Source organism: Ascaphus truei, chromosome 10, assembly GCF_040206685.1.
Source record: "Ascaphus truei isolate aAscTru1 chromosome 10, aAscTru1.hap1, whole genome shotgun sequence".
Taxonomy (NCBI): Eukaryota; Metazoa; Chordata; class Amphibia; order Anura; family Ascaphidae; genus Ascaphus; species Ascaphus truei.
This window is the reverse complement of record NC_134492.1, coordinates 21,525,677-21,551,263: the sequence shown is the minus strand read 5'-3', so window position 1 is coordinate 21,551,263 and position 25,587 is coordinate 21,525,677. Positions and strand designations below refer to the sequence as shown.

The following is a 25,587-nucleotide window of genomic DNA, read 5'->3' as shown; positions in this document are numbered from 1 at the left end:
TGTGAGGTTATACAGTACTGCATCCGGAGCGAAGATTAATTGCATGTCTAGTTTAGTTCTCTTTTCCCACCAGTAACTGGGCTATATTTAAGGTTCAGCAAATAGTTGTTATTTACAGCCTACAATGCTGTCAGGCCTTCCTTATCTGAGCAGTAAAAGTTCCTCTTGTGTTGCTTCCTGGGAGACAGAGGACAGAGCAGGAGGAAGTTGGATGTGTGACATGCTTCCTCTTTCTAAAAATCCGCAATGCATGGCTGACCTCTCACACACGACTTCATGGCCCTGCAGGGTCACCTCAGCGCGGAATCCCGGGAGCACTCACTGCATACGTTATATATACCCGGCGGTTCTTTCTATAGGTACCACTGCTTCTGTTTCCCAAAGGCAGCCCTGCTGCTGTCCTTTCTGTGCAGCTGAATATCCAAGTAACACAGAAGGAAGTGGGCACTTTGGGTTTTACTTCAATTTTATTCTGTCATAATGATGATGGTAACCCGATGTTTCATCTGTTTTAAGGGAGGTGAGTAGACATTTGGGCAGAGCACTGGTTTAAGGAACAGTGATGAAATGATATCACTGGGTAAGAAAAGTATAAGTGTATTAATGGAAACCAGAGAGTCCTTCAGCGCTGAACTGCGCGACATCCGCTCTAGAGACCCCTGTATTCTCAAGATATTTACTGGTGAAGTTACCAGGTATAAAACTCCCTCCAGGGGAAACAAAATGGCTATTGAATCTTGGTCCCATAAAAAGCTGCAACACCATAGATTGCAGCTTCCTATTGGATGGCCATTTAAATCCCTTTTAAAACCAGGAAGTTTCACCAGTAAGTATCTCGGGGACGGGGATGTCTGAAAATAGTGCGGTTCAGCGCCACGGCGAACCCCCAGATCCAATCATGTTAAAAAAAAGAGGTTATTTAGGGGGAGTTGCGGCTTTAAGGCGGTGTATTGTAATCATGTACACATGTATTCAAGGTTAATACAAGGATGTTTTTATCACAAGAACAGTATAAATGACATGGGGTCATAGCATGAGAATAGAGGGAAGGAGATTTCACCAGCACCAAAGGAAAGGGGTCTGTATGGTAAGGACAGTTAAAGCAGCAGTCCAAGCTGCCGTTAAAAAAGTTCCCTTTAATATGTGCACCAATACAATCCACACAATAAGTAATGAGCTAACTTGCACATCGATCCGTTCTCCTGGGATTGATCGGTGAAGATTCAGCTCAGAGGTTCACTAAATGGCCGTCAGTGCAGCAGAAGAGGACCAAAGATGTAAAATTCTGTGGGGAAGATCATGTGACCAGTCAGTCGCTAGATACAATTGGTGCACTGCTAGAGAGAGGGCAGGAGCTCAACAAGGGGTGTGCCAGAGCCTGTTTCAGAAGACGAAGGGGATGTGACATTGTAAATGGTTGCTATAGAAACAACAAATTATTGTTACATTATAGTACATTAAAAAAAATGTTTTACAGTGGGTTTAAAAAAAATGCTACAAGTATTTTCTCATAGCACAGAACTGATTTATTAAAAACACACGTAGGATATTGCTTGGTCTGCAGCTTTAAAATGTGGAATTTACTACGGATGGACACTGCGATTGCAGATACAATAAATATCTTTAAAAAAAGGCTAGAAATCTTTTTAGAAAATATTGATATTCAAAGATGTACCAAATAAGTAAAACATAGGAAGAAAATGATTTTTCCGTATGAGACATAATTGGCAAATCCTTTACTTGTTTGTTTTTTTTTTTTTTTATCCCTCTGGATCAACAGAACTATAAATATAGAATGAGTATCTGGCCCAGTTCAAATTTCAGAAAGGTTGTATATATGTCTTTCTTCATCCTAAACCACGCTGTAACAAGTAAAAATGTGGCATGACCATACAATATCGCTATCATGATACTGCCCCCAGCCATACCCCCTGCAACCCTGCACCTGCAAGGTACAGCACTTGCCACAAGGTGGCAGCCTAACATAACCCTGTGTAAAGAATGTGTCAATTTTTAGGCTTCAATTGTTTAGAAGTTTATTATTATTAATTATTATTATTATACTTTATTTGTAAAGCACCAACATATTCTGCAGCTCGGTACAGTTGGGGGGATACAGGGTGACCTCAATTACATAAACAGACTGACAGACAAGCGCAAACAGATACAGGAGGTGATGAGGGCCCTGCTCCTGAGAGCTTACACTCTAGAGCAGGCCTGCACAACTCCAGTCCTCGAGGGCCGCAAAACAGGCCAGGTTTTCAGGATATCCCTACTTCAGCACAGCTGGCTCAATTAGTGGCTCAGGTATACTGAGCCACTAATTGAGCCAGCTGTGCTGAAGTAGGGATATCCTGAAAACCTGGCCTGTTTATGGCACTCGAGGACTGGAGTTGTGCAGGCCTGCTCTAGAGGGATGCAGCTGCACTGCTGGAACTATTAAGGTTTGGGGGTGTGGATGTTAGGGGGCGTTAGTTAGCATGGAGTTTTGTCCATCTGCAGCAGTTTAGCATGTGGACAGAGGGCTCTGGGTAGTGTGGTGTGGGGTGATGTTGGGTGGGGTGGGGTAGGGTGATGCTGGGTGGGGTAGGGTGATGCTGGGTGGGGTGGGTTAATATAGTCTCACTGCTACAAAGCTGATGCAAAAAAAAGAAACAGCAGCACATTTTTAGAACAAAGTTATCCTATTGGATTTTAAATCTGATGCTATTATTCTGCAGCATGAGAGACTTTGATAAATAGACCTGTTTACGCTGCAATTCCCCGTGTTCGATTCAACGTCCCAAAAGAGTTGACGGTCAGTATCAATTGCCTCACAGGACTCAGACGTTAGGTGCCACAGAGACTGACATTGGGTTGCAGAGCAGTAGCAGAATGATGTGAGTGGCCTGAGTGGCAGCAAAGAGGTTTCCACGAAGTCACAATGATCTCTTTCGAATGTATTTTTTCTGAGCCCAGAAATTCCCTCATTTGAGACCCTGAGAGTTGTGGTAATTCTGTGTATAAATGGGAGGACTGTCACTACGTCTGTGTGCAGCTTCTGTATACCCGCGTGCACCTATCCTGTGTCTAGATGGAAGGTTCTTTTGTTTAACAATGTCTATTTGGCACCTTTTGCTTGAATTCAAGTTTCTGGGAACAAGGAGGTCTTGTTTGGGTTATATGGGGGTGTGCTCTCCCCGCCGCGCTCCTCAGCTGCTCTGAATGTGATGCTTTGAGAGCGGTTTGTATGAAACAGGAGCTGTTTCTCTCTTCTGATACCAGATGCTCACACACCTGCACTCCAGCTCCACATGGCATGTCCCTCTTAGGCAAAGATCCACAGTCTGTGGACCACAAAGCTCCATTAACTCAGGGTTAATGATGTACTGTTATCAAAATCCATAAGACATTATCTTCCCTGAGGTTAACAGCAATCCACAAAGTAATTTATCTGCAAAAACAATGGCTGTACGTTATCTCATTAGCATAGGTTTAACATTGTGTGACGTTAGCACTAACTTGTGTTAAGCATGTCATACGTAAAGTTGGCATTAGCTCTCTCCAGACACCAAAATATAGGTTGTTATGGTGCAATGTTCTGTTTTGCTACCATCCCAAATGCAAGATCTATCTATCTATCTATCTATCTATCTATCTATCTATCTATCTATCTATCTATCCTGCGAGACACCTGGGCTCAAAAGGATCACACCTGAGATACCCGCCGTTCATCTTCTCTGTACCTGGAACTCCCACAGTAGTTAGCAGGCTGATAGTATTACTGCTTTCTATTCCAATCATGTTTGAATACAGTAAGGAAGTTAGGATAGACATACAGCTAAATACTAAAGGGAGTCGAGGATCAAATAGGGTCTGAGGTTTTACAGCAGATAGGGAAATTGTCCGACACGGTGGGTCAGGAGGTTCTTATCTGTCATCAAATTCTATGTTTCTAATCGTTTCCAATTCCATCTGCAGCAGTGGAAATTAGCTAAACATTTAGATTTTTTGTTCCTTGCTGTCACTGCATTGTACAACACATTGTACATAGTGTGTTTAGGCAAGTCTCTACCCTAGAGAGCTTACAATCTAATCTTGGGGCCTCAGGTACTAGCAGATAAAGAGAGTTACTGATAGGTCATAAGGATCCAACCCTGGGATTTGCACAAAGTTTAGTATTATATTGAGGCACAGCTCTTTGTTTGGTCCATTAACATTTATCACAATCCTACCAGAAATCGAAACTTCTCCAGAATCGGGACATGCACTGATACCTCCCTGTACATCAGGGCCCTTCAGCTTGCGATCTGCCAGCCAAATTGGCCCAGGAGGACCCTAGAGTGGTCCTGGGACTATCTGCTCGTCTAATTTCACTGCAGTTGCTCAAAAATCTACATGCCTCCTTCCCACTGAAACTCACTTCTAAGCTTGGTTAATACAAATACTAATGTAATAGATGCTTGCAAAATGTAAGTATAATATTTTGAAGTCTTCTTAAATATCTCCTAAACTACAATATTCTTGTGGGCCTCCTAATGCTATTTCGTACAATCTGGCATCTTTGGAAAACTAATTGAAGAGCGTTGCTCTAAATTGAGCAAACGTTCACTTATTGGCCAGTATTTCTATACATAGAAACATAGAATTGGACGGCAGATAAGAACCTCCTGACCCCCCGCGTCTACCCATGTTCCCATCTGCTGTAAAACCTCAGATCCTATTTGATCTTTTGCTTGCTTTCATATTTAGGATTTAGCCTTATGTCTACACCAAGCATGTTTCAATTTCCTTACTATATTAGCCCCTACCACCTCGGCTGGGAGGCAATTCCATGAATCCACCACCATTTCTGTGAAGAACGTCCTCACATTTCCCCTTAGTCCACCACCCACCAGCTTCAGATCAGGACCTCTTGTTCGCACACTTCACTTTCTCCGAAATATACTTCCCTCCCTGTACTGTACTTTGTTGAAATGCATTGTTATATCCCCCTCTCCGTTCTATCCACTAAGTGTACATATTAGGGTCCTTTAGCCTTTCCTAATACACGTTTTGCGGTTTGTAGATGTCTCCTTAGAGATGGTTATCGAGTGTCCATCATGCATCTTAACACAAAAACATTTTAGCTCATTCAGGGAGCCAGCAAAGTACTGCAGGAACCCCAACACTAAACAGGTTAGTGAAGTCTAGTGATGGAGAACTTCCACTTGCAATTGACCTGGACCAGTTGGAATCTTGACGCAGCTCTCGGTTCACCAGTCTCCCTTCCAGGATAGAAGGGGTTAGAGGAACGTGTAGACTCACAGTTGCCGGAAAGCTCAGGGAAAAAGGAAGCGGCTACACCCACCATCAAAATGAGCCCCGGTGTTTGTGAGCGGAGGGTCCAGCCCTGAAAAACTATTTCCCCTGGCAGGAATCCAAGGATGAAAACAATGACGAGCATCAAAAACTAATTATGGCAGAGCTTTGTATGACGGGACTGTTAACCTCTTCATGGTTGGAAGCGGTATACGCTTTGATAGAAGTCAAAATATGTATAGAATTATAATAGATGATGATAAGTTGTATGTGTTCCTGATGTCTAGGTGTGGAGATATGTGACCCTAATGTAGGGATGGGATAAAAGGTATGTGTTTCTGGTACCTCTGTGGGAGGAGATAAGAGGTTTCCTGGGTGTGATTATTATTTTGCACAGCAGATATAAGTTGCAGAAAGTATATAATTCCACCTCTTCAACCTTTGGGTTTTTGTGTCTCTGGTAGATGAATACTAAGTGCAAAACCAAGGTACTGACAAAACAACAAGGTTTTTATTTGATTTTCCCTTTGTGCAGTGGTTAAAAAAAACAGGTATAAAAACATTCTAGTGCTGCTTGTACATCTCAAAAAAGGTTGGCTGAATATATTCATATACAGAAAATGAGTAATACTGTACTAACAAATATCAGCTTGTGACAACTTCCTGTGCTCTTTAATGTAACAAGGGACAGACACCATGTCATCTTGCACGGTAACAACGGGGGTGAGAGGAATACATTGTATATAATAGGTCTCCATGAACAGTTCAAGTGTGATGGTACTCACCGGTACTCACCGGTACTCACCGGTACTCACCGGTACTCACCGGTATTCACTGGTACTGACGGAGTAACCTCTTTTATTATTTCCAATCCAAAACTCCAGTTCTTGTTCACATAAAAGAAGATCTATTTGAAAAGGTCTCTCTAGCTTTATACTCTTTAATTATGGCTAAAAAAAAAAAAAGATGCATGCGCTGAGCACACGCATTTTAAGTGAAACTTCCTTGTCTTTGGTCACTGTTTTGTCACAGATATTGTATTTGTGATGGTGATATTTTTAATTAAAATTCAAAACAAAGTGTCAGTGGCAAAACGCAAAAACGTTTGACTTAGGGCTGGGACCCGCTGCGCCCGGCAGCGCGGGCGGCTGCACGGGCGTTCCCCACCAGCAGGGGAATCCTCCCGAGCCGGTCCCGGTCCCCCCTGGCTGCACAGCTTACTACACGCTGTGACGCGTCAGCCGCTAGCGGATACAAGAGAATTGTGATCCCTAGCTTCGACGCGTCACGTGGTGTGGCTGTGAGCCAATGAGGAGGGGAGGCTTCGGGAGGAGGAGATGCTTCGGGGAGCGGGGAGGAGTGTGGAGTGAAAGCAGCGTGAGTGCCTGTCTGTGTGTGTGTATGTGTGTGCGTGAGTGCGCGTGAGTGCCTGTCTGTGTGTGTGTATGTGTGTCTGAGTGCCTATCTGTGTTTGTGTATGTGTGTGCCTGTCTGTGTTTGTGTATGTGTGTGCCTGCGTGTGTGTGTGTATGAGTGCCTGTGTCTGTGTGTTGCTTTATTTACTGTACCTTCAATCAGCAGCTCAAGCCTGAGCCGTGGAGGGAGGGAGGGAGGGAAGGGGGGGGGGGAGAGTAGCGGGTCCCTCCGCTCAAGCCACGCCCCCCCTCCCGCTCAAGCCTCCCACTCCCGCCCACCTCCCGCTCCGGCTCCCGCTCCCTACAGACCGCATATCACGGTCTGTGTATGTCAGCGCCCCGCCTGTCTGCAGTGCGGGCGCGCTGACGGAGGGAGCGGGGCCTTAGCCTTAGAACTCGCGTGCTCGGCACACACCTCTGTTTTAGCTATTTGCACTTATATAGTTATACTAACAGTCCCTGTGTGCGCGTGTGTATGTGCGAGTGTCTCTGTATGTGTGTGTGTGCATGTGTCTCTGTGTGTGCGTGTGTCTCTGGTGCCTCTGTGTATGTGTATGCCTGCCTCTGTGTGTGTTTGTGTGTTTGTGCTTCTGTGTGTGTGTCTGCCTGTGTGTGGGTGCCTCTGGGTCCCTGTCTCCCAAGTGCCGAGTCCGGTCGCCCCTGCGCATCTGTGCCAGAGACCAGTCGCCACTGCGCATGTGCAGCGAGAGCCGGCAGTGTTTACTTGCGCATGTGTGAGCGCGACTGCAATGCGCGAGACGGCGCGCGCCTATTAGTATTGTGACATCACTCGTGTTATGGTTTTTTGTTACAACGCAATGATTTTTCCCCATGAAAACCCTGTAGGCGCCAGCAAAGAAGCTTCACTTCAAAAATTATTGATGGATTATGGCACTCAACCCCCCCAAAAATATAAACAATATATATTTATTAAAATATATACTTAGATCAAACTTTTACATACCATTTATCAGAAAAAATGTTTTTCCAATCACTTATCTTACATAAATAAATATGTATGTGATAGGTGCTTTAGGTAGTGTCTGGGCTCTTTAATACACATGCTTTTAAATCATACTATCCATCCACAGGCCAAGTTAATCAACTGTCCAATGACTTAATGCATCAGAATACAGGTCATGTAGCGAGTTAAAAATAAAGAAAACGTGTGCGTGTGTGTGTGTGTCAGAGATTGAGTCAGCGAGTGTGTGTTAGTGTTATCTTACAATAATGCAAAGACAGTCCGGCTGCATGTGTTGAGCATGAGAATTGATAACGTCCTCCTAACCTTCTTCACAGATGGAGGAAATATGTGTTTATACCGGCTTTGGGATGTTTCCCACAAACACACAATACCTGTGTGGCGACTTCCCTGCTTATTCCTGCAATAAGGCATGTACAGTAGGAGTTGTGTCCCTATAAAATAGTATATTCTTCTGAGAATAGCAGATTGCAGCCCAGTTCCTGAGATCCTTATAGCTCTGGTAGTATAATAGATTATTGCAACAACATCTTATGTACAGATATTGTATTTCCTGGCAAAATACAGTATAGTCATTTTCCTTCCAATAAAACATAATAATAATATTAATATGTGTCCACTGTCAGATCTTGGAGTGCAGATTCTGCAGGTCTCTTTATGGTGCTCGTCTTGACAGTGTAGAATGTGCATGTGGAACCCCCTCCCCAAAATGTACCATTGCCATTAACCAACAAGTGGCCTCTTTTTCTCCTCTCAGTGATTGTGAGTGGCACCCTGACCCTATTCTCTGCAAGAGTCCCGGTGAGACCCCACTGAGAGGGCATTGTTCGTGTCCATAAACATTCATGGGTCTCCCTGCTCCTGAACATTCAACTTGCAATGTTCTGGCTTGATCTTTGTGGTAGGATGGCTGCAATGGTCAACGTGGCTTAAAAAAAAAAAGTTTGTGGTACAGTGCGACCTAGCTGCGTGGACCTTAACAAATACAAAAGTGTCTACAATATTTGTGGTTTGAAAACAGAAAGGTCAAAAATTACTTTCTACAATAAATACATTTCTCTTCACAAAGACAGTGGAACTGCAAGTGTATGAATAAAAAAAGTAACGGTACTCTGGGTTTGTAAATAAAAAAAGTATTGGTACTCTGGGTTTGTAAATAAAAAAGTAACGGTACTCTGGGTTTGTAAATAAAAAAAGTATTGGTACTCTGGGTTTGTAAATAAAAAAAGTATTGGTACTCTGGGTTTGTAAATAAAAAAGTAACGGTACTCTGGGTTTGTAAATAAAAAAGTATTGGTACGCTGGGTTTGTAAAAAAAAAAAGTATTGGTACTCTGGGTTTGTAAATAAAAAAGTATTGGTACTCTGGGTTTGTAAATAAAAAAGTATTGGTACTCTGGGTTTGTAAATAAAAAAGTAACGGTACTCTGGGGTTGTAAATAAAAAAGTATTGGTACTCTGGGTTTGTAAATAAAAAAGTATTGGTACTCTGGGTTTGTAAATAAAAAAGTAACGGTACTCTGGGGTTGTAAATAAAAAAAAGTAACGGTACTCTGGGGTTTGTAAATAAAAAAGTAACGGTACTCCTGGTTTGTAAATAAAAAAGTAACGGTACTCTGAGTTTGTAAATAAAAAAGTAACGGTACTCTGGGTTTGTAAATAAAAAAGTATTGGTACTCTGGGTTTGTAAATAAAAAAAAAGCAGTGGTTCTTCATACCCCCTGGTATGTGGCAGAATGCTGTTGTATTGAATAGGTTCCTCTTTGTTTCTTGTGCACCTTTACAGTCTGATGCAATTATCCAATTTTCTGCCATATGGTATCAGTCCAACAATTAAACGGTTAAAAGTTCCCATTCACTATGATCCAAGTCCCTGCTGGAGCCCCCTCTCAGGAGAGGTCAACACTTTCATATTCGCAATGGTCCGAGTCTTCCAGTTCAATGCCAGGCACCAGACTGTAATAGTCTGTGGCCTGGTTCATGTAAAGCTTCTCCCGATCAGTTGAGTCTTTCATAACCTCTGTGACGCTCACCGTTTCCACCTCAGGCTCATCTCCTGCATTCATCTCCCCCTCATCATCCTCCACCTCCTCCACTGCCAGTATCAGCCCTGGACCCTCCCTGCTGATCTGACCCTCTCCCTCCACTAGGGAGTCTGCAGATGTACCCAGTTTGATCTCCACCTCTTCGTAGAGATCTCGGCTGCTCCCCAGCAGAGCAGCAGATGGCTTCAACAAGATGGGGTCCTTCAGCTGCTCCCCTTCAGGCCCCCACCTGTCCTTGTGGAACTGCTGCCGAGGTTCATAGTAGTGATGTTCCCCCAGACTCCCAGCTCCATTGCGATCCACAGTCACTAGGTTGCACTCCCGCCGTGTGTTGGAGTAACTCCCTTTCCGCCTACGACAGCACAGATACCAGCACAGAAGCCCTAACACCACCAGCAAGGGGATGCAAATGAGTATCACGGTTAAATTATGGGACCGGCAGACGCTGCTCCTCTGAACATCTTTGACCTTGAAGCCACTGACATCTTTTGGGGAAGCACAGGTCAGTTCCTCCAGTACCCCACTGGTGTCATTAGTATGGAAGTTTGGATGCAGGCTGTCAAAGAGGGCACAGGTGCAATCCAGGCTGTTGTTGAGAAAGCCAAATCTGGAGAGAGATGGCTTGAGAATGCTGGACGGGACAGAAGTCAAGTTGTTGAAGCTCAGGTTGACCTCCTCTATGAGGTCAGAGAGAAGAAGGAAGTTAGGGGGGAGGTGAGCCAGATGGTTATTCTCAAGGTGCAGAACCTTCAGGTTGGGGGCATTGCTCAAGAAACCTTTGGGTAGCTCTTTCAAATGGTTGTGATCAATATACAGGACCTCAATATGGGTTGGCTTTCTCCCCTCTTCAACGTCCGTGATCTGTGTAATCCCAGAGTGCGACAGGTCCAGCACCCGCAGATTCGTCAATGACGTGAAGATATTCCATTCCAGGGAGTCTACAGAAAGGCTGAAGTTCAGACAGCAGGCCTCAGGCACCAGCGCAGACTGGTTGCTGGCCCAGTTCTCCAATATGATGCAGTCACAGGTGTTCTCTGCAGCTCCTTTTGCCATCACTCTTACCAGTAACAGCAGCCAAAACACAGCTTCTGGACAGCACGGACCTGGACCAAAATAATATACATATATATTTATATATTGCTCTGCTGAGTCATAGTATAAGGGTCTTAACCTCTGGTTCAGGAGAAGGTGGTGCTGTATACATCTGGTATAAAAAGGTATAACATTTTAAGTCCGCTATTAATTTGATAAAAATGGATATATTTATAAAATAACCTTTTCCCTACTCTTCTTCTACAAAAGACAAAGCGTTGGAAAAACGTATCCTAAGAGTTTTGCTTCAGAGGATTGTGCATTAACCCAGCGGTGCGCTAACTTTCCCCCCTGCGCCCCCTGCCTCTTCAACCCCCCCCTCTCTTACCTTGTCTCTGGTGACAAATGATGCCACGGGGTCATGTGACGATGGCAACGCAACATCACGTTACCCCACGGTGACGCGTTGCCATGGTGATGCGCCGTTGGAGACAAGGTAAGAACTTACAGAGGCCACGTGTGTTCCCCCGGCATTTAATTTAAACGCTTTGGAAAAGAGCGTGGAGCCTCTGTAAGCGCCGCGACCCGCTCTGAAAATCTTCCACCCCCAGTATGTGAACCCCTACATTAAAGCAAAGTGCAGCTACACTTTTGGTATTTTGACCACTGCGCCAGACATAACACAAAGTGCTAACATTGTAGCATCATTAATGAGAAAGGACAAATGTCCAAGTTCATTAATTAATTGTTTAAATCAGCAGTCGACGCTGATCAACATTTTTTTGCATCTTATTTTTATTAATTACTATAAGAGGTCTCGTCTTGCCCATTCCAACACTGCTATTATTTTTTCAATCTGATGTTTTGGTCAGGAAATAGAAGTGTTTGGATTATTAAGGATCCAGGAGCTTTAAATGGAGTGGGTTTTCCCCAGTACAGTTTAAAGTTTATCATTGTAGCCCCAGAAGCCAGAGATTTTGAAAAATCATGAATTTTAACACTAAAAAACATTTTTTTTTTAAAGAGCATGACATAATCAGGGTGCCAAGATACTGGCATTATAGGAGTTAAACTCATACAGGCTTCTGGGGGCGATTAGTGATTTAATGCTTTACAATGTCTAACTCAGGGGAGGCCAACCCCAGTCCACTAGGGCCACCAACAGGTCAGGTTTTCAGGATATCCCTGCTTGAGCACAGGTGGCTCAATCAAAGACGGAGCCACTGATTGAGCTCATTGTGCGGAAGCAGGGATATCCTGAAAACCTGACCTGTTGGTGGCCCTTGGGGACTGGAGTTGGCCTCCCCTGGTCTAACTAAACCTGGCCTGAGATATTTATTCTATACTCTATTTCTCAGTTGTTTTACTTTTCAGGAAAACCTGCTCTACTGCTCCATTCTTCACGTGTGCGAATTTATTTCCGTATTGCGATTGTTCGGAGCTTTCATATGATACGTTTGAGACTTCTGGGATCTGTCTCCACACTGATGAGCACAAGCAGTATGCTTCAAGGGACCCCTTTCTTCCTACAGTCTCTGTTCTGTAGGCAGCGTTTTATTCATCAATGAGGTACATACTCACCAGACATGGCTGGAAGGTGGAAGTCACCCAGTAGTTGCGGTCAGGGACAAGTCTGGGATGCTAGCAGCAGCAGTGGTGGAGACACTTCCAGATGACTGAGGGGGTTGTCATTGTGAGCTTGGGCTTTGCTGGAGAAAGGAAGGAATGCGTGAGTATTCTAAACAGCCACTAACTCGGGTCTGTCAAAAGCTCGAAGCTGGTCCACAGGTCAGGAGAGTATCTTCACTGGTCTTTCTGATTGGTGAGTCATATAGGGAATAGTTGGGAACTAATGAATTAGGACATGTATATATATATATATATATATATATATATATATATATCTTTATTTATATGGCACCATCTATGTACATAGCGCGTCACAGCAGTAATACACAGGACATAATAATATAACACAATGGGAATAAGCGCTTGAGACTTAAAAGTAACATTAGGAAAAATAGTCCCTGCCTCAAAGAGCTTACAATCTAAGTGGTAAGTAGGAAGAGTGTGCAGAGACTGTAAGAGGGTGTTCTGGTAAGTGCGTCTGTAAGTGGCCAAGGTCAATGTATGAGGTGCAAAAAAGACACGGTAATATTTATTAAACAGTGCTAGGCTATAAAAATCCTTATGGCCCATAAGGTTTCTTACGGGTTAGCACCCTGTAGTAAATATGATCCACAAGGGGGGTTATGTATCAAGGTTTTCCCAGGTGCAAATCTAAAGCAAAAACACTGTACCATATTTACTAAGGGAAAATATTCCCACTGAAACCAATAAGATTTTCTGGTTTGGTAAATCTGGTTGTATTTTTGAACCATTTTTGCCCTGGTTCTGTAGCCGGGATAATTTGGTAAGACACCGAACTCCTCTCTACAGGGTGATGAATATACCCACACGTGATCATAAAGAAACTTATGCTCTTGTGTTCTTCCTGCTTCATGTCAGTCTAGTATGTTCCATATGGACTCTCATTTCCTATGTAAGGAAAGAGTCTGCAAAACATTGTACATCAGTGCTAAGCAGCATGATATACTGCAAACGGACCGCACATTACTCACATATACAGTATATAAGGCACAGGCAGAAGGGATGTGAAGCCGCGGGTATGAGCTTCTCCACGCCCCTCCAGCCAGCTTCCAAATGCCAGCACACTGTCCCACTCCTCTCCTTACACAGGGAACTAGTGATGAGCACAGGAGAGGAGCGGGCAGTACTGTATTTATCAGCGCAGGAGAGGAGCGGGCAGTACTGTATTTATCAGCGCAGGAGAGGAGCGGGCAGTACTGTATTTATCAGCGCAGGAGAGGAGCGGGCAGTACTGTATTTATCAGCGCAGGAGAGGAGCGGGCAGTACTGTATTTATCAGCGCAGGAGAGGAGCGGGCAGTACTGTATTTATCAGCGCAGGAGAGGAGCGGGCAGTACTGTATTTATCAGCGCAGGAGAGGAGCGGGGCAGTACTGTATTTATCAGCGCAGGAGAGGAGCGGGCAGTATTGTATTTATCAGCACAGGAGAGGAGTGGGCAGTACTGTATGTATCAGCACAGGAGAGGAGCGGGCAGTACTGTATTTATCAGTGCAGGAGGGGAGCGGGCAGTACTGTATTTATCAGCGCAGGAGAGGAGCGGGCAGTACTGTATTTATCAGCGCAGGAGAGGAGCGGGCAGTACTGTATTTATCAGCGCAGGAGAGGAGCGGGCAGTACTGTATTTATCAGCGCAGGAGAGGAGCCGGCAGTACTGTATTTATCAGCGCAGGGGAGGAGCGGGCAATACAGTATTTATCAGTGCAGGAGAGGAGCGGGCAGTACTGTATTTATCAGCGCAGGAGAGGAGCGGGCAGTACTGTATTTATCAGCGCAGGAGAGGAGCGGGCAGTACTGTATTTATCAGCGCAGGAGAGGAGCGGGCAGTACTGTATTTATCAGCACAGGAGAGGAGCGGGCAGTACTGTATTTATCAGCGCAGGAGAGGAGCGGGCAGTACTGTATTTATCAGCACAGGAGAGGAGCGGGCAGTACTGTATTTATCAGCACAGGAGAGGAGCGGGCAGTACTGTATTTATCAGCACAGGAGAGGAGCGGGCAGTACTGTATTTATCAGCACAGGAGAGGAGCGGACAGTACTGTATTTATCAGCACAGGAGAGGAGCGGGCAGTACTGTATTTATCAGCACAGGAGAGGAGCGGACAGTACTGTATTTATCAGCACAGGAGAGGAGCGGGCAGCACAGTGTTTATCAGGCAGGAGAGGAGCGGGCAGTACTGTATTTATCAGCACAGGAGAGGAGCAGACAAGTCTGTATTTATCAGCGCAGGAGAGGAGCGGCAGTACTGTATTTATCAGCGCAGGAGAGGAGCGGGTAGTACTGTATTTATCAGCGCAGGAGAGGTGCGGGCGGTACTGTATATATCAGCGCAGGAGAGGTGCGGGCAGTACTGTATATATCAGCACAGGAGAGGAGCGGGCAGTACTGTATTTATCAGCACAGGAGAGGAGTGGGCAGTACTGTATTTATCAGCGCAGGAGAGGAGCGGGCAGTACAGTATTTATCAGCGCAGAAGAGGAGTGGGCAGTACTGTATTTATCAGCGCAGGAGAAGAGCGGGCAGTACTGTATTTATCAGCGCAGGAGAGGAGCGGGCAGTACTGTATTTATCAGCACAGGAGAGGAGCGGGTAGTACTGTATTTATCAGCACAGGAGAGGTGCGGGCAGTACAGTATTTATCAGCGCAGGAGAGGAGCGGGCAGTACTTTATTTATCAGCACAGGAGAGGAGCGGGCAGTACCATATTTATCAGCACAGGGGGGGACGGGCAGTACTGTATTTATCAGTACAGGAGAGGAGCGGGCAGTACTGTATTTATCATCGCAGGAGAGGTGCGGGCAGTACTTTATTTATCAGCACAGGAGAGGAGCGGGCAGTACCGTATTTATCAGCACAGGGGGGGACGGGCAGTACTGTATTTATCAGTACAGGAGAGGAGCGGGCAGTACTGTATTTATCAGCGCAGGAGAGGAGCGGGCAGTACATTATTTATCAGCACAGAGGAGAGGAGCGGGCAGTACTGTATTTATCAGCACAGGAGAGGAGCGGGCAGTACTGTATTTATCAGCACAGGAGAGGAGCGGGCAGTACTGTATGTATCAGCGCAGGAGAGGAGCTGGCAGTACAGTATTTATCAGCAGAGGAGAGGAGCGGGCAGTACCGTATTTATCAGCACAGGAGAGGAGCGGGCAGTACTGTATTTATCAGCACAGGAGAGGAGCGGGCAGTACTGTATTTATCAGCACAGGAGAGGAGCGGGCAGTACAGTATTTATCAGCACAGGAGAGGAGCGGGCAGTACTGTATTTATCAGCGCAGGAGAGGAGCGGGCAGTACTGTATTTATCAGCACAGGAGCGGGCAGTACTGTATTTATCAACACAGGAGGGGAGCGGGCAGTACAGTATTTACCAGTGCAGGAGAGAAGCGGGCAGTACTGTATTTATCAGTGCAGGAGAGGAGCGGGCAGTACTGTATTTATCGGCACAGGAGAGGAGCGGGCAGTACAGTATTTATCAGCGCAGGAGAGGAGTGGGCAGTACTGTATTTATCAGCGCAGGAGAGGAGCGGGCAGTGCTGTATTTATCAGCACAGGAGAGGAGCGGGCAGTACTGTATTTATCAGCGCAGGAGAAGAGCGGGCAGTACTGTATTTATCAGCACAGGAGAGGAGCGGGCAGTACTGTATTTATCAGCACAGGAGAGGAGCGGGAAGTACTGTATTTATCAGCGCAGGAGAGGAGCGGGCAGTACTGTATTTATCAGCGCAGGAGAGGAGCAGGCAGTACAGTATTTATCAGCGCAGGAGAGGAGCGGGCAGTACCGTATTTATCAGCACAGGAGAGGAGCGGGCAGTACTGTATTTATCAGCGCAGGAGAGTAGCGGGCAGTACTGTATTTATCAGCGCAGGAGAGGAGCGGGCAGTACTGTATTTATCAGCGCAGGAGAGGAGCGGGCAGTACTGTATTTATCAGCACAGGAGAGGAGCAGGCAGTACTGTATTTATCAGCGCAGGAGAGGAGCGGGCAGTACTGTATTTATCAGCACAGGAGAGGAGCGGGCAGTACTGTATTTATCAGCGCAGGAGAGGAGCGGGCAGTACTGTATTTATCAGCACAGGAGAGGAGCGGGCAGTACTGTATTTATCAGCACAGGAGAGGAGCGGGCAGTACAGTATTTATCAGCACAGGAGAGGAGCGGGCAGTACTGTATTTATCAGCGCAGGAGAGGAGCGGGCAGTACTGTATTTATCAGCGCAGGAGAGGAGCGGGCAGTACTGTATTTATCAGCGCAGGAGAGGAGTGGGCAGTACTGTATTTATCAGCACAGGAGAGGAGCGGGCAGTTTTTTTCTTTTTAAAGTATTTTATTTACAGTTTGTTAGTTTCACATGGTTTACTTTTCGGAAAACAAAAAACAGGAGAGGAGCGGGCAGTACCGTATTTATCAGCACAGGAGAGGAGCCGGCAGTACAGTATTTATCAGCGCAGAAGAGGAGCGGGCAGTACAGTATTTATCAGCACACTCAATAAAAAGCTCAGGGAGCGGAGAAGCTGCAATTCACACCTACAACACCTCCTCTCCCTTTGTACTGGGGAGAGGGGGAGAGGTGGTTGCTGGGGTGGCCAGAGCTTGGAGTGCCAGGTGAAGCCTCCAAGGTCCACCTGTATCCCACCAATGTTCTACAATAACCTTTTCTGCATCAGGCCCGCAGTGTTATACCTATAAACCTATACTTAGGTAATAAAGACACCACTGTTGTTTATTTACTTTATTAAAAACACAAGGAAGCTTAACCCTTACAGTGAAGCATAGCTCTTTTAACCCTTTTCCTGCCAGAGATCTGCAGATTGCTTCAGTTACACAATTAGGAGCACTTTCTCTCTAACAATGATTAACAACAGTGCATATTATCAAGATGTTATCAGTATGCAGAGAGTGGGGTGCGGCTGGTAGGAGGAGGCGCAGTGTGTCACCCATAGTGAGTCAGAGAGAGTTTATCATCTCCTGCAGTGTGTGTGCATCAGTGGGCGACATATCGGAAGCAGGCGGCGTGTACAAAAAGATCTACAAAGTGTGTGTGAGAGGTAGTGAGGCAGAAATAGAAAGAAACCGTGTGTACATATAACAGGTGTACAGTTATTATTAGGAGGTAGTGTGTATATAACAGGTATTGAGTTATTGGCAGTGTGTATATAACAGGTGTACAGGTATTATTAGGAGGTAGTGTGTATATAACAGGTATTGAGTTATTGGCAGTGTGTATATAACAGGTGTATAGTTACTAGGAGACAGTGTGCCTAGAACAGGTTATAGTTATTATGCTACCTTGTGTGTATAACAGGTGTGTAGTTGTTATTAGGAGGCAATGTGTATATAACAGGTTATAGTTATTATGCTACCTTGTGTGTATAACAGATGTATAGTTGTTATTAGGAGGCAGTGTGTATATAACAGGTGTATAGTTATTTTGAGAGTGGAAGACAAAGGAAGACAGAAGTGTAATTTTCCAGCCTCATGCTACATGAACAAATTAAGTTGTACTGTAACTGGCTATTTGCACAGACATGAAAGGGTTAAAAGATGAGACGGGTCCTTGTTGCGCTGGGCCATCCTTTACATTACAAGGTGAGGCTTTTCCATTTCAGGATCAAAGTTTAAAAGATAAACTATAAAAGACATTGACTTGGTACTGTTGTCAGTTGTTAGGTGTCCCCTTGTGTAATGGGTTTATTTATTTTTGGGTGTAGCCTGTGCTGCAAACACACACTGTATCAATGATTAATTTTTACATTATTTATTTATTTTAGGGTGTATTGCTTCATAATGCTTCAAAATTAGAAGTAACACAAACCACTAAAATACTGGCTTCAAATCATTTAGATTTATACCTTCTCTGTATGCAAAAAAAACTAGTATTCTAACTGGGCAAAATTCCTGCAGTTTCCCCATCCCAGGGGTGGGCAACTCCAATTTGCAGGGGCCACAAACAGGACAGGTTTTAAGGATATCCCTGCTTCAGCACAGGTGGCTCAAACAGTGGCTCAACTAACCCATCAAACAATTTCTAGAGATACATATAAAGCATTATTTTATTCAAAAATCCCTAAATGTTTCCAAATATTGACTTCACAAATATCGGCCACCAACGACTAGGACATTACCAAAATTAAAAGAAGTTAATCTTTTGGAACGTCTCACGTCTGTTAAAAAGGCAATCCATGCAGCTTCAAAAAATAAATAAATACATTATTTTAATATATGCAGCCTTTGATTACCTTTAGTGAAAACTAATTACATAAGCTGCCGATCGATTTGTTCTCCCGTGATCGATCAGCAAAATTCTGCTTCCCAGGGTTCACTAAATGGCTGCCTTTCAGTTTCAAATCAATCCTTCAGTCAATGTTAGGCTGCGGCCAGGCAGGGAGCGAGCTGGCACTCGTACGCCGTGACGTCATGCGCTCTGCTCGGCCGGGCAATTTCTGGCCAGCTAGTTGCGCGTGCAGGGGGGCGTGTCAGGGGGCGCGGCCATGATGTCACGGAGCTGGTTCGCCCTCATTGGGCGAACCGCTCACGTGACGCATCAGCGAGCAGCCAAATCAAATTTGGTTGTCTCGTCAAGCAGCAAGCGCACGCATCCTCACCCTGGACGAGGGCATTCAGAGCACTGTGATCGCGCCGAGCGTGCGCGCGGTTCGCTCCACCCTGGCCGCAGCCTAAACTCAGCAGCTACAATGTATTCCTATATTACTAAGGTAACATTAAAGTTTACAGCTCAAACTGCCGGGAATATTGGCAACTAATTATCACAAACAGGAAAGTGTTACAAAGATCTTGCACTGCTTGGGTGGCTAAAACCTGCTGGAGAAATACAAAAAAATGCTCAGTTTATTAAAACTAATTGAAAAGGGCATTTAGAGTTGAATTTTAAAATAGAAAAAGGTAGTAAGTATTATCTAATACTACAGAACTGATTAAGTTTTTGAACACGTAGGATATTGCTTGGATTGCCCCTTTAAACGTATCTTTTGATACATTCTGTGAGATTTGGCTCCCCTGGAAATCATCTCAATTCAATCATAAAAATATGCAAATTTATTTTATCTGAATTGTAAATGTATGATCAAATAGAAAAGCATATGAATTTTACCCTGACCCCCCTTATCCTCTCTTTCCTCATTCCCATTATTCTTTATTATTATTTTTTTTATCCTTCCCCATTCACCTTTATAATTTAAGAAAATGTTCAAAATAAACAAGTTAAAAAATGTTTTTTTGTAAAAAACCTGACCTGTTGGTGGCCCTTCAGGACTGGCCACTCCTGCGCTACCCTTTCGATACTTTTTTTTAGATCCCACAGAAAAATAGAAATGGCTGATTTTATATTATAACTGCTTGTTTACTATGTAGCACTAGATGCTGTGTATCTACTGGAAGCTGGTTGCATGGTGATCAATGAAACCGTGTATAACGTGCAGTAGGATAATTATAAACCGCCAGCAAAGCATTTCAAAGTTGTAACCCTTTAAACTGCTGAAAGGAAAGGGATTGTGCTGCTCTCCTCCCGTTAGTTATCTGTCCATAGACGGTTAAAAGCTGAATGTTAATAAGCGGAGAAAGGTTGCCATGGGGACAAGATAAACAGCTCAGTGATGCCACATCCTGGCATGGAGAAACCAGCACGATAGTCGCCACAAGACACTGAAGAGGTTAGGTTGTCCATAAATAATTCACCTCTAGGCAGAAATTAAAGTGTGAGAGTGAATATATAGCACAACAGCTTTTTTTAATTTACATTTTTTTATTTTTTTTTACTTATAAAAATTCAATTTTCACCTTCTTATTAATGAAAATTAAAATTATTTGAAGGTTCGCCACATTTATGCTTTCAGAGCATAAGTATTGTGTAAACATTTTTCCCGTGACAAAGTTCCTCGCCACTGTTTAACCCTTTCTCTGGCCGAGGAATCAGCGATGCATTGCAGCGAAATTTATGGCTGGTCTCATTGGCAGGGAATGGGTGGAGAAACTGGGGCGCTGCCTTGAAGAAAAGAAAGATGAGGTATGCCGCCACCAATGTAGGGAACAAGATGGCAGTGAAAGGGTTACAACAGGATTAGAATTTAAAATCCCCCTCAATTACCTTTTTTTGCCCCCCCCCCAACCCCCAAAATGAAAAAAATAAATAAATAAAAGGAGGTGACCTGGAGATAAAACTGGAAAGAAATCACTAATGTGAAGCGCTATTTACACTAATGGCGCTATATAAATAAAGACATACATACAATATGATTCTTATCATTGATAAATCTGGTTTATTTTTTGCACCATATTAGTACCAGTTTTGTCCTTCACACAATGTAGATTATTTACTAAAGTCTTCCGGCTGCAAAACTGGGATAAAGTCCGGGCAAACAATATTTATCAAAGGAAAAACGCCCCAATACTTTCAATGGAAGTCATTTTCTTTGTTAAATATGGTTCAGATTTTTATACTGGGTTTGCCGGACTTTTGGAACTGGGAGACCCCGATGAATGAATGAAACTCACTCCAAATGAGTTAATCCAGGGGTGCACAATCTTTCCCCGCTCCGCCCCTCTGCCTGCTTCCCTCCGTGCCCGCTCCCGTTCCCTTACCTTGTCTCCGGCGTCATTTCACGCCGCGTTGCTGAAGACAAGGTAAGTGAAGTTGCAGAGGCCTCACGAGTTCCCCCGGCATTTAATTTAAACATGCCTTGGGGAAGAGCGCGGGGCCTCTGCAACCGCCATGCCCGCCTGAAAAATCTGGTGCCCCCCAGTTTGCGCACCCCTAAGTTATGCAATATTAATAATAACTTTATTTAATATAGCGCTATTCTACCAATGGGACACAAAGCGCGTCACAATTACAGCACAGCGTGCGGTACACAGCATAGGAATGTTACAGACACAGCCCCTGCCCACATGAGCTTACAATCTATGCTTTTGGTGCCTGAGGCACAGGGGGATAAAGTGACTTGCCCAAGGTCACAAGGAGCCGACATCGGGATTTGAACCAAGTTCCCCTGCTTCAAACTCAGTGTCGTTGTGTACAGTCAGAAGTGCCAGTGCTATAAATCTCAAACACCACCCAGAATGAGATTGTATCACTGGGAACCACCTGCACAAGAACAACAAGTGATTTATTATACTGTATGTTATTAACGAAGGGACTGCACAAAGTAAATGGTATCGAGTCACTTTTCAGGAAATGTTAACCCCGTTCAACACTGGGGAAGCTTTTTTGTCCTAATTTTCCACACTTTTATTCAGAGAATGAAAGATATGTTTTCACATCCATTCCCACTTTTTATTTTTTAAAGGAATGAGAACTTTTTGGGGGGGGCTTTCTCAAAGTCTCCTGAACGCAAATCTGATATAAAACTAGTTCACGATAGCGCGCCAGGTTTACCAACGGGAACAATCCTGTTTCAATGACACGTTTGACGCAGTTTCGTGCCCGTGCTGGGACACTTTGGTAAACGGCTCCTTTAAATTTGCCAATGCAAAAGTATGGGGGTGGTTTGTAAATATAGAAAGGTACGTACTGTATATCTTTATGTATATAGCGCCATATTGCGTGTCGCAGCAGTAACACACGTGACATCATAACACATAATGGGAATAAGCGCTTCAGACATAAAAGTAACATTAGGAAAAGGAGTCTCCTGCCCCGAAGAGCTTACAATCGAAAGGTAGCATTATGCTGTAGCTACTGGCGCCTCCCACTGCAACTGATAAACTAAACTCCCATAGAAAGTAATGGGATGATTATTCTTTGGGTTCCTGTATATATATATATATATATATATATATATATATATATATAAATATATATATATATATATATATATCACCCCGGTTATGCAGCCAGAAGTCTTTGAGAAGTGATGCCCGGGTTTCTTACCTTCGCCCAGCAGCTCCTGCCTCTCACATGGGCAGCTCCTGTGTATCAATGGTCCTATCTATTCTGCTTGTGCAATGACAGTGGGAAAAGCTCAAAGTCCCAGCCCCTTCTCCCTCCCTCTCTTTCTCTCTCCCTCCCTCTCTTTCTCTCTCCCTCCCTCTCTTTCTCTCTCCCTCCCTCTCTTTCTATCTCCCTCCCTCTCTTTCTTTCTCTCTCCCTCCCTCTCTTTCTCTCTCCCTCCCTCTCTTTCTCTCTCCCTCCCTCTCTTTCTTTCTCTCTCCCTCCCTCTCTTTCTCTCTCCCTCCCTCCCTCTCTTTCTCCCTCCCTCTCCCATTCCACCCGCCACTTCTCCCTCCCCTTCTCCCCTCTCACACACTCTCCTCTTTATTTCACTTCCCTTTCTACACCTCTCTTAACCCTCTCCGTTCTGAAGGCCCCGGGGGCGTGGAGCCCTCTGGTGCCCAAAGGGTAAACTCCATCGCCCTCCAGCGGCACCGCGAGACCATTTGGGAAAATGTAGGGGCTGTCAAGTGTATTCCTGGGAAGGAAGGGGTTAAACACGGAAGGTGTGGTCGGGTGGGAGGAATGCCGAGTTGTTGTGGAACCAACTCATACAACAGTCACCTTGGGCAGAGTACTACATCTTTTATTATACAAGATTAATTACAGGAATGGGTATTAGAGATGACCCAGGCCCATGTTTACTAAGCAGTGCTATTCCATAAGTCACCTCCCCCCTCCCCTCTCGCACCCCCTCCATTCAAGTACATTGGAGGTAGGGTGTTTTACAGTACTGGGAGGTATGTTTTGCCAGAGCACTATTTAGTAAATATGCCCCTGAATATCCATTGTGTGTCTTTAACCACTTCAAGGCCAGCAGCAGCAGCAGGCTCTGGCAGTGAAACAGTTATTGGGCCAGCGAGGGCAGTTAGATCTTTTTATATACAAGGGGGTGGGGGGAGAGGGCATTAATTCAGTGTCTCAGATAGTAGATGTACAATATACGCGAATATCATTAACCCTTCCAGTCTTGGCGACGCTAAATGAAGCTGCCGTGCTGTCAAGCGGGAGTGGGCAACTCCAGTCCTCAAGGGCCACCAACAGGTCAGGTTTTCGGGATATCCCTCCTTCAGCCCCGGTGGCTCAATCAGTGGCACAGTCGAAGACTGCACCACCTGTGCTGACGCAGGGATATCCTGAAAACCTGACCTGTTGGTGGCCCTTGAGGACTGAAGTTTCCCACCCGGCCTCGGCTGTAGAGGCAGAGGTGGCTCACCCTTCTATTCCCCCCAAGCCACTGAGTCAGTAGGAAATACGTGCACCTGCTACACCCCGATCACACACGCTTTATACGTTTCAGCAACTTTGCATTCTTGCCGCCCCATGTGTTCCTGGGGGGCCCCTTTAGCACTGAAAGGGTTAAGAATCGTAGAAAAGAAATCAAACGATAGAAGAGGGATAACGTCCTGAGATTGTTCACTTTTTATTTTATTTTGACTCTTCCATATGTAAAACCGTGATCCTATGTGAAGCAGCAAATCATTATAATGCACATTCCCCCCACACCTGCATCTCTCCCCTTCCTCTTGCACAAGTTCTCTTTATGTGATGTCTCCCTCCCTCCTCCCCGCTCTCTCCCCCCCCCCCTCCCCCTGTGTTGTAATGTCAGCTGTGGTTGTTGAAGGAATGCTGACCTGCAGGTTCTGTTTGTCAATGACCCGACCTGAGCAACCAGCTCTCCCTGTAACCAGGTGAAGAAGAGAGGGGCAACTGGCCCAGGTATTATCTATGTCTGAGTATGTGCTCTGCTCGAGGGGGCTGTCTCCTTTCCAGCTCTCTGGTCTCTATTGTTCTCACACACCCAAAACCTTTTTCACCCACTGCCCCAGTCTGATGGACACCCTTCATCCCCAAAGCACTTTCTCTCCCCACCTTGAAGTCCAATCTGCAAACATAAAAAACTTACTAAAAGCAGCATTTAAACAGCTGGACATAGACTCGTGCACCCCCCAACCACATACCAGCCCTCGTGTACAGTCACTGGTCTCCATTGCACTCCTCACACCTTCTCCGACTGTGTATACAAGGCAGCCATTCTATTTCCAATCATGCAGTTGCCTTTTGTTTCCATATATTGTATTGTAATATCTATTCTGTGAAGAACTCTATATATATCATTGAGGCTATATATATATATATATAAATGCATTGTGATCCGTCGGATAATTCGTTCAATGTAAAACGAAACGACGCATAGCGAGGACCACCTGTGTGTATGTGCGTGTGGTGTATATATATATATATATATATTATATATATATACACACCATGTATGTGTGTGTGTGAGGCAGACCTCAGATAATCCCTCATATAATGTAACACACATACCACAGGTGAGAGCGTATGGTTCTGGGTGGTACAACTCTCCACAGCTTTACAAGAATTTATTTTGAAGAATCGTCTCTTCATTACAACATAAAAAGAAGGCAGCACAAGCTCCTCCTGGTGATGGTGGTGGCGGTGGTGGTGGTGGCGGTGGTGATGATGGCGGTGGTGATGATGGTGGTGGTGATGATGATGGTGGGGGTGGTGATGATGGTGGTGATGATGATGGTGGTTGTGATGATGATGGTGGTGGTGATGATGGGGGTGGTGATGATGATGGTGGTGGTGATGGTGGTGGTGATGATGGTGGTGATGATGGTGGTGATGGTGGTGGCGGTGATGGTGGTGGCGGTGGTGATGATGGTGGTGGTGATGGTGGTGGCGGTGGTGATGATGGTGGTGGTGATGATGGTGGTGGTGATGGTGGTGGTGATGATGGTGGTGGCAGTGGTGATGATGGTGGTGGTGATGATGGTGATGGTGGTGATGATGGTGGTGATGGTGGTGGCGATGATGGTGGTGGCGGTGGTGATGATGGTGGTGGTGATGATGGTGATGATGGTGGTGGTGATGGTGGTGATGGTGGTGGTGATGATGGTGGTGGTGATGATGGTGGTGGCGGTGGTGATGATGATGGTGGGGATGGCGGTGATGGTGGTAGTGTTGGTGATGGTGGTGGTGGCGGTGATGGTGGTGGTGATGGTGGTGATGATGGTTGTGATGGTGGTGATGGTGGTGGTGGCGGTGATGGTGGTGGAGGTGGTGATGATGGTGGTGATGGTGGTGGCGGTGATGGTGGTGATGGTGGTAGTGTTGGTGATGGTGGTGGCGGCGGTGATGGTGGTGATGATGGTTGTGATGGTGGTGATGGTGGTGATGGTGGTGGGTGTGTGTACCTGATGTTCAAAGCCAAACC

The 25,587-nt window shown here is 45.2% G+C and overlaps 1 protein-coding gene across 1 annotated transcript; it reads right to left on the bottom strand.

The window, feature by feature from the left end:
• Window positions 1-5,769: 5,769 nt before the first annotated feature.
• On the bottom strand, window positions 5,770-22,387 carry LOC142503634 (uncharacterized). Its single transcript, XM_075616175.1, has 3 exons — window positions 22,287-22,387; window positions 12,335-12,462; window positions 5,770-10,824 (listed from the first exon to the last, which is right to left on the bottom strand). The coding sequence occupies exons 2-3, from the start codon at window positions 12,339-12,341 to the stop codon at window positions 9,566-9,568; spliced, it is 1,266 nt and encodes a 421-aa protein (XP_075472290.1). The 5' UTR covers window positions 12,342-12,462; window positions 22,287-22,387; the 3' UTR covers window positions 5,770-9,565.
• Between the last annotated feature and the right edge of the window lie 3,200 nt (window positions 22,388-25,587).